We start from the raw sequence: 9,534 nt of genomic DNA on the forward strand, positions 1-9,534 counted from the left end.
GAAAATCCGCAGAGAGGAAAGGAAAAAATGCGGGTGGGTTGACTGACTGGTTGTTATTGTTGGATGCTGCGAGAGACCAAAGATATGCAAATGGGCGGCGAAAAGGGGGAGTGGCAGAGAAGTGCTGGGGTGGCAAGGTGTGGTGTCTGTTTTATGTGTGTGCAAATGGAAAGTGGAAAGATATAGAGACAAAACTACTACGGAGAGTACATAGAGACATGCACTTACACACACAGACGGACGGGCAGACAACTGAAATTCGGTGTTCAGTGTACTGTTATAAATACGAGTGCGAAAGATGAGGGCAGAGGGAGGGGCTCGGGCTACAGCAGTTAGTCAACCACTCACACACTCGAACGGCGCACATCATCGGCGAAACTTATGTGGAGTGGCTGACATGGGCTAAGCGGCGGGCTTAACGCCGTCCACCCCACCCCCCAAAACCAACTATTTGACTGGCCCCCCCTTTGTGGGTTTGCCGTGAGTTGTTCGCGCTTATTGGACAATCATTTAACCAGTCGTCGTCGTAGCCTCTACACCTTAAGAAATAAATGGGAACTAGTTGGGATAAAAATCTAAAAACACTAAAACAGTTTCGGTCCGTCTTGTATAAATAAATGTTTCATTTGTATTTCATTCATCTTATCGAAGCCCCAAATTGTAATATTCCTGCCAGTAAATATGTAGAAGTACGTCAGTTTTTCTGGCAGTGCGAATTTGCGTTGGTGCCCTCCGGGTGCTTTGACTTTGCCGTAATCAATTACATTTTGCTTTTGCAATTTCAGCTATTTATTTATTTAGTTTCAGCTCTTGCCATTATTATTAGGTGAGTGGTATGTACACAGACACAGAGACACAGACACAGGCCCGTTTAGCTCCATGGTAGTGGTGTGGTGAGGTGTGCGGCGCGACTTTACTGTATAGTGTATATCTGGCAGATATCTATCAGTATCAGTGAGTGAGTGGTAAGTGTGGTGTGTGTGTCGCATTTTTTCCTTCTTTCGCTTTAGTTTTTACTTCTTGCCCGCTTCTTCCCATTTTTTGGCGTGGCCGTTGTTACACAAACAAATCGGGCAGAGTAATTGCAAAAACAATAAACTAAAAGCAATAGTAATATACATATGTATGTATGGATGGATGTGTGTAGCACAGTCCGCGTTTGGGTAAGCAAAGCAGACATCTGAAAAATTGTGAAATTATACTTTACTTATTGCCTCTCTCCGGCCTCTCTCCTACGGCACACTGTCTGTGTTTATGTTCATGTCTGCGTCTATGTCGCTTTGTGTCTCTGCGCACAACTGTACGTTTGTTTTAAATAAGCGAAAAATCGATTAAAGGTGATAATAGACAAGCAAATTTCAGTGTGTCCAACGACAAAGACGCGAGCCCCATTTTTGTGACCCGACGACGACTACACCACCAACAATCCGATCCAATCCAATCCGACAAACCAACAACACAGCACATCACGGCAAAACACCACCACCATCAGAACGGCGGATTAGCTTTGGGTTTGGGCCGGGTCTGTCTCTGCTTCTTCTGCTTTTGCTGCTGCCTTCCCATGCCCCCCCGCGTTATGAGCCATGAAAATCGCCCCCAAAAGAGTTCACTCAAGTCACACTTTTCTCGCCGTTTGAAAAGTGTTTCTCGTCGGTTGCCAATTCTCGTGAAAAAGAAAAAAAGGAAATTGGTACGCACCACTTTTGTGCTGTAGTCTTAAAATAAATTAATTGTATTTAGTACGAGCGCTACTCTACTAAACATGATTTAAGCCGCTGTTCAAATATGTAACTATTATTTCTCACACAGCAAATCACAAATCGAGTCAAATAAACCTGAATGAATAGCTCTACAAGCTTACATTTTGCAAAAGCAACAATAAAACACAAAAAACGGGGAGAGGGTTCGTTCACCTTTCGTCGTGGGCAAATGTATTTAGTTAACTCACAATTTTAACAGTTGCTTTGTGCTCTTGCTTCGCCTTTAGGGCCGACTTTGCCTGCTCTTTTATCTTCAACTTTTCAAATGTAGCTTTAACTTTTCAAATGACCCACAGTCCTTAAAAGACTGCAGCAGTGCAGGGTAGGTAAGGGTATTGGCAAATTTCCCTTTTATCTCAGCCCAATAACGAACATTTTCAAACACATACAAAATTGCTCAAAGTCAATGTTTGCTATTTTGTATTAAACTATATAATTAGTCAAAACCTGGTATTGTTCATAATGTACTATTTATCAACACATGAAATACGAATTGCCTTTTTTATATCACTTTATTTTTTGCAAAGTGTCGACACATATTAGAAACTCGCAACGAGATGGGTGGATGCATATATGAACGTACATATGTGGTAGAAATGTATGCATGTACGAAGATGTACGAAGATACATACGTATGTGAACGAATGAATCTGGCTTTAATAACAATCAAGTCAAGTGGCTGGGTCCGCGCTAACAGTAACTAAAAGTACAGTTGGTTTTTGTAAGAAAAGCCACATTCAACAGCGGCAGCCAAGTCCGTCACTTAGCGCGGTCCAAACAGAGCCAAAGAGCGGCTGAAGCAAAGAGAAGAAGTAGGGTAGAGTGGGGGGCGCTGGCAAAGCATAAGCAGAGCAAAGACAGATGGGCGCAGCAGCAAAACGCGCACTCACACACACGTACACAAAAATGGTAATAAAATAGGTAAAGTAACAGCGGCAGCTGTAGCCAAAGAAGAAGCGCAATAGCAGAAAGCCACACACAGTTTTCCGAAAAGCCAAAGAGCTTTGCTCGGCTGCTGAGAGCCATCCGCCAAAACTGACTCTGCAACAAGCGAAAGGTACACACAACAACAACAAACAGCCCACAAAAGTTCGTTGGGCAAAAATTACAAACACGTCACCGCCTTTTGAATGTGTAACGGAACATTTATGGCAGGCGCATTTGGCGTTAGAGATGAGTGGAATGCGATAGTTGCAGCATCGAGGCCAAGAACTTTATCCATATGCCATGCCCTCAATTCCGCTTATCTACATTTTGGTATAAAAATAAATTGAACAGCTGTCATTGCAGCTGACTGATAAGCATGTGCTTTAAATTGAATAATCATTATTATAGTCGTAATGTTTTAATGATTATTTTTCAAACCAAATATCATTCAATTAGCATTTGAATACCCACCGGATTATTGGATGACCTGAGGAAAACTCTTCCAGTGTCTTAAAGACCTAATCGACGAAAGCTGTGACACGCAATGAGGAACTGTGACGATGAGAATAATTTTGCAAAGTGTCAGACGGGAGGAGCTCGAAGTGCAAAACTGACGCTATGTTTCCCGCTAGAATTACGAAAACAAGGGAGCTAAAGGAAGCCGAGCACACACACATGTAGGACACAAGTCCTGACCCGATTATCGAGTTAAAACAGTTTTATAAAATTTGCACCTGGACCTAAACCGGATCGAATGGATAAAGAGCCGCCCATTGTCAATCTAGCAACAATAAAACGGAGAGGCCCGAAAGAGCGAGAGTTGAGAGCCGCTCTCTCAAGAGCGGTGTGCCGGCTGAAATCGAGCGAGCGGCGAAAACACACGACAAAGAGAAACGAGAGAAAAAAAACAACCCAACAAGTGAAACGAGCAAAAATTTTGTCGACAGAGAAAAAACAAAAAGGCAAAAGCAAAGCATAGCGTACGATAAAGAGCAAGCCAAAAGCAAAGCAAGTATATCACGTGCTGCGGTAGTAGATGGGAAAGGGGCAGACGGCTGAGAGGGGGGCCGTGTGCCGGCCTTTGGCGGCAGCGCTGTCGGCGTCGTAGCCGACGACGAAAAGCATGAAAGACAAACAAAAAGGAAAAGCGACTGAGAGACAAAGCGACTGTTTCGTATAGAAAGAGAGTGGGCAACAGAGATTGCGATGAGCCAGTCAAAACAAAAAGTGCGAATAAGCCGAGAAGGCAGGGCACGGAATACTGAATAGATTAAATAAGTCTAAAAAAAAGAACTAAGTACACATTTGATAAGTTACGGTATTAATAATGTATAGCTTATATGAGCTTAGTTTCCATTGCATGCAACATTTCTAGAAAATTATTAATAATATGAATGGAAAATCTTACATATATAAATTAAATTTACATAAAAGAATATAATTCAAGTGCTAGTACGGGGTACCTTATTATCAGGAATTTGGACCGACCAAGAAAACCGCAATCGGCTGATATGTTTAGCTTAATAAATTTTGCAAAAGTTTTAAGTTTACTATATCGTTGCACTCAAGTTAACTATTAGTCCGCTTGTGAACTTTGAAGAATACTATAATTCCGAGTCGGGCAAGAAAGTTGCGCTTTGCAATGGCTGTTGGGTGGTCATCAGAGTGAGAGATGGCAAGGGAAAACTCGCGAAACAAAGCAAAGCAAAGAAAAGACGGCGAATGGCGGCGACAACATTACGGCGACAAGTACAAAACACGTATTATGCATGTGTGCGTGAGTTGGAGATTCGCATGATTCGTGCAAATTCGCCGCATAGTTGTTCCTGCTATTTTATTCGCATTCGCATATCGTGATGCCTTTTGTTTGTACATGTGTATCTGCATCTGTGTGTGTTTGTTGGCCTGGGTGTGCTGTATTTGTGAGTTGGGGTCGTCGTCGTTCATATGTTTGCCTTGTTGTTGCTGCCTGACGTTGTTTGGTCGGTTTTGATTCGGTGTTTTGGGATGGATGATATTATATGGTCGCTGGTCTCTGTCGCTGACTCTGCCCGGTTTTCCGTCCATCGTTCGGTTCTCTCGTCCGTCATCACTCTTCTTGTTGCGCTCGTCGCTCATTTTGATTGGATACAGTCGTACCTCAAAAGCCTGAACTGAACCTTAATAAAATAATAGCTACGGATTCTGTTACCGAGAGATTATCCTTCTAATAACAGTAAAAGATTTCTGGGGTCAACATTCACATGTTATACATTTTTTTGTAATAGCACATTACTTTTTTGTATATTTAATTTATAATTTGATTTTGTAGATCCTATTATTCATTTTCCTATTTTGCTTGTAGCCCAGTTCGAGATAGGAAAGCTTCACTATAGTTTGCCTCAGATTTCTGCCCCTGTTGTTCTTCTCATTTGCACGTCACGTAAGTTATTTTTTTCGCTGAAGCCCGAACGAAAACAAGAACAACTGTAAGCAATGAGTGGAACTGCCCACTCGCCCCAACTTTAGCTTTATTCGCATATTAACGAGTGGGGGAGGGAAGGAGACGGCGAGAGGCGAGGTGTAAAGGGAGAAAACAGGCGTGTGACGTTTTTTCGCTGCTTTTTCTTCTTCGCCGAAAAGAGTTGATTGAAATTATTTCGCTGGCGTTTGTGTTTGTGACTTTTCGCTCAATTCGTTTATATGTATGTCTGTGCTGCGTGTCTCGCTGAGTGTAAGTGTGTATCTGTTTTCGGTTAAAGATACATAATTATTTCTAAAAAGCATTTTCTGCCTTCCCATTGTTGTAAATCTTTCGCACTTTCACGACTCAGTTTGGAGAGGTGTACTTAGATTAATAATTTATTTGAAAATAGTATTACTTACCGTTTTTCACTTATTTTGTGCTGCTAATCCATTTGACTTTATCTTGTTTATTATCGTAGGTTCTCACAATTTACAGTTCATTTGTACGGTTCACGTTGCTCTCTCTATTTTTTTTGTCCCGTTTTCTTTTGATATTTGTTTTTCGGTTTGGTTTTTGGTCACGCAATCATTTCGGACGCAAGTTATCGATAGTTAAGCGCAACGAAATGACAGATGACGGCGAATAAAAGGGCAACAAGAAGCACAAGAACAATGCTAATTCAAGTGTAGATACACATGCGAAATAATAATTGTAGCACAATTGCCATTGCAAGAAGAAGACGCAATGGCGAAAACTACAAAAGCGCAACGCTTGCAATTGCGAGGCTGTTGCTTCTTCTTCCCGCGACCCGATCCCATCTCACTCATTCACTCACACAATCGCGCGGTAATTACAATTAAAAGTAGTTTTTTACAGCCGAAAAGAAACAAAGAAATCGATAGATATTGCTGGAAATGAGGGGAAAAATCTCTGCGTCTTGGTAATTGCACAAGTAAAAAAAGAAAAAAGGCGAAGATGGAATGGAAAAATGGGAAAAAAATTGTTACAGCCGCCGAGTGGAAGAAGAAGAGACACACAACAGACGACGCGACGCGTCGAGAGCGGCGACAAGCGCATGAATTTTACGCTCTCTCATCAATTGCGCGTCGTAGCGGCGGTGTGTGTGTAAGAGCAGACCAACAGATCGAAAACAGAAGAGAGAGGGAGTGGGAGAGTGGCCCGGCTAGAAAAACGTGTGTCCAAGCACTGGCAACTGTGAATGTGTGTGTCGAGTCAGAAGTGAGCGAGTGGAGCGAGGAAGAATGGAGGCAGACAGATGAGTTGACACAGCGACCGAAGCAGAGCAAAAACCAATCACAGAGGAAGAGCCGCAAATGGGGATACCGTTGCATATGTGCACTGTATCTATGTGAGTGCTACTTCAGACTATCAATATCGAAATATCGATGCCAGCTACAGTGCAGCTTGGTCCAGCAACACCAACACGAGAAAAAAGTTAAATGTAGTCGAGTTTGTAATTGTTTTGTGGCATGATATAAATTTGTAGACTAATAGAAACATTTTATCAGCAAAAAAGCGACTTATTAAACCTGCCGTTTGTTTTTCTAATTTTTCGAGTAATGTTCCTCATTCTTGACATTTTTCACAATAATTTAGACCACCAATTTTTAAATAAAATGAAGTAAAAAGAAAACAATTAATTTGCGTATATGATTTGCACTTCGATGTGTCCCATCGCAATAATAACAAACTGTGAAAAGAGCAACGAGAACGTCGACTGCGACGTTGGCAGAGCAACTGTAGCAGTGGCCATTATGGCAGATGGATAAATGCGCCGACGGGGCGTGGAGTGAGGGTGGGGAGAGGATAACGCAGATTGTCTCCTGCACAGGTGCAAAATGTGCGGCGCTGCATCTCCCGAATAATGTTGGCAACACTGCAGCGCAACGGGGCACAAATACATACACAAAATGTATGCTACGCGCGTTATGCGAAAAAAGTCCTAGTTAAAACAGCAACACTTTTTTTTCGGTAAGAAGCGGGTAAGGAATATGGCTAACAGAAGCAGGAGAAAAGAAATCAAAAGAGCAGGCAATAATCAACGTGATAATTACACTCAAACAACATGATGAAGGCGAAAACGCAAACGAGCATTGCACACACACACAAACTCCCCGATGATGTCCATTTTTAATTGTATTAGACGGTCGCCGCTCACATTTTTGCATTTGATTTTCGATGTTCTTCGGCAATTTCGCCATTAATTAATCGCACATACACATACACGAACACAGGCGCATAGAGAAATGCACTTGGAACTGCGGGGGAAAAAACAATTGAAATTGGACGTTGGCTGCTGCTTTTCAGCTTTTCTTCGTCGTCTCGCGAAATACATTTCTTTTGCTTTGCCGTTTTTCTTTTCGTCTCGTCGCTTGTCTTCTTGCTCTTTTTGCTTTCTCTGTCTTACTCTCCGCTCTCCTCTTTGCACATTTTTTCCTTTCAAGTGTCTCGGTTTCGAGCACTTTTCAAATGCTAATTTCGCTTAAAATACGCTCAATTCCGTTCGGATTTGGTGCTTATCCAGATGCCGGCACCCTGGCAAGCGTTTTTCCGCAATTTTTCTCAATTAATTTGCACTTTTAATTACCGTTTAACGCAAAATTCTAGCAGCAAATTTCAAGACAACGCGACACACACATCAAAGACCTCCATTTTGTTTTGTTGTTGTACGCTAGAGCTGGGACGAAAATCGATGTTGCCAGAAATCCCGGATACCTGCCAATCGATGGATTTTCTGCAAGCATCGATATTATATTTTCAGTATCGCTACTAACATCAGTAACGTACCAATGTCAACAAGCGAAAATTTGTAATATACGAAATAAGAAATTAAGCCTTGTACAAATAGCTTGCCTGCCACCCATTGATTTAACCATATTAATACGAAATGTAAACAATTAGACACTCTAATGTAGCTTAGGTAAAAATGTCGAAAACATTTTCTTGGACGCAGGGCACGTAGTAGCCTAGACCCAAACCCATTACGTTTCGTCAGACGGTTTCGGTATTTGGCGCGAAATCACAGTTAACAAACAAATTAAGCAGGCTAATTTAATTTAGTTCTGGGCTACGCCACTTTTAATCGTTTAATAACATGCTCAGTTCCATCCTTGACTTCAAATGCATCCGCTTCTTCAATTTGGGTTTTTAGACCCTGCATTTCGTCGTCTTCTGTGCTTTGCTCGTCCTCCGAGCTATCTGAGAATACTATGGGTCCGTTGCCTTTGACAAACATGATGGTTTTCCCCAGACGCCGCGACTCCGCCTTCAGAAAAAGTTGCCGGCAATGCCGATCCACGGCATTTTTTCCTTGGTCCTCTGAGAGGCCGAAGATAAAGGCCCTTAAAAAAGGAAATACCGATTAGCTTTCAACTCAAAGGGAATCCAGTTAGCTACACCTTACAAATTAGCGACATCGTAAGGACCTCGGAGCTGGAATTCGTGCGCCGCACCGCTGCTGAAGATAATGTTCTTGGACTTTCCTTTGGTGCAGTAGTTCTGGGCGATCTTTATCATGTCCTTTCTGTAATTCGAATCGGCGATGGATGGCGCGTATTTAATTTCGAAGAACATGCCCCGACGCACTGCCACCTGGTATGCTTTTCGGTTCACCAAGAGTCGTGACCCAGCCGCAGGATCAAAGGTTATCAAGTCCCCATTGAAGGCGGTGCAGCAGTGCTTGGATTGAACTCGTTAAATGAAGATTGTATGTTGAACTTATGCGACTTACTGTCAGGGCGGCATCTGTTTTCGGCTGGCCAGCGATTAGATTGAACTTCCGCAGATTTTGGGAGACACTCTACAGCAACGAATACAAATTAGCTTGCTATTATCCATTATTAAAGGTTCCTACCATTGCGTGGGCCACATTGACGTCCACGTAGAGAACGGTGATTCTCTGCAGGATCCTCAGCCTGTCCTGGAACTCCCTGCGCAGATGCTCCACCTTGTGGGGCTCCGGAAACATCTCGCTCCCCCGTTTGCCGGCCTCCTTCTTGCTGTGGTCGAAACTCTGGTCGATGGCCACTGTTTTGTAGCCCGCTGCAATGAGTTTTTCGCATGTTTTAGAAAACTTGTGTGAAGTCGTTCCTTAGTGGCTGCTCACTTTCCACCAGCTCGTTGAGCAGGGCCCGCATCACCGAGTCGTCCTTGTTGTAGGGAACGCAGAAATCGTAAAAGGGCTTTGTTTGCTCCATTTTCGGGTTTGTTTTGATTTTTTGTGGTCAACAACGTGCAACCGGTGCTTAGAGTGGCCAGCTCTCGCCAAAGCAAAGCAAGGCGGGCGAAACTGTTAAGTGTTTAAAAACAAGACAAACGCGGTCACACTAACTCAGAGGCTGTTTTATTCTCTGATCTTTTTTAAACAGAAAACTTTATAAA

General features: G+C 42.7%; 2 protein-coding genes across 9 annotated transcripts in view; both read right to left on the reverse strand.

Annotated features, from left to right (window-relative positions):
* LOC122618474 (ankyrin repeat and KH domain-containing protein mask) overlaps positions 1-7,816 on the reverse strand; it is a 40,962-nt gene extending 33,146 nt beyond the window's left edge. For all 8 annotated transcript variants that reach the window (XM_043794993.1, XM_043795000.1, XM_043794983.1 and 5 more), the window contains exon 1: positions 7,742-7,816. The gene's annotated coding sequence lies outside the window, so the exon portion shown is untranslated. The remainder of the gene's footprint in view (positions 1-7,741) is intronic.
* A 405-nt stretch (positions 7,817-8,221) lies between these two features.
* On the reverse strand, positions 8,222-9,411 carry LOC122626376 (ribonuclease P protein subunit p30). Its single transcript, XM_043806619.1, has 5 exons — positions 9,260-9,411; positions 9,008-9,195; positions 8,885-8,953; positions 8,558-8,832; positions 8,222-8,495 (listed from the first exon to the last, which is right to left on the reverse strand). The coding sequence occupies exons 1-5, from the start codon at positions 9,348-9,350 to the stop codon at positions 8,222-8,224; spliced, it is 897 nt and encodes a 298-aa protein (XP_043662554.1). The 5' UTR covers positions 9,351-9,411.
* Between the last annotated feature and the right edge of the window lie 123 nt (positions 9,412-9,534).

Source organism: Drosophila teissieri, chromosome 2L (assembly GCF_016746235.2).
Source record: "Drosophila teissieri strain GT53w chromosome 2L, Prin_Dtei_1.1, whole genome shotgun sequence".
Taxonomy (NCBI): domain Eukaryota; kingdom Metazoa; phylum Arthropoda; class Insecta; order Diptera; family Drosophilidae; genus Drosophila; species Drosophila teissieri.

Bases quoted from the DNA above. Each gene is read 5' to 3' on its own strand.
- LOC122626376 (XM_043806619.1), bottom strand. From the start codon at position 9,350: ATGGAGCAAACAAAGCCCTTTTACGATTTCTGCGTTCCCTACAACAAG. The intron at 8,954-9,007 runs GTAGGAACCTTT...TCGTTGCTGTAG, and splicing joins TCAATGTGGCCCACGCAATG to AGTGTCTCCCAAAATCTGCG. The intron at 8,833-8,884 runs GTAAGTCGCATA...GTTCAATCCAAG, and splicing joins AAACAGATGCCGCCCTGACA to CACTGCTGCACCGCCTTCAA.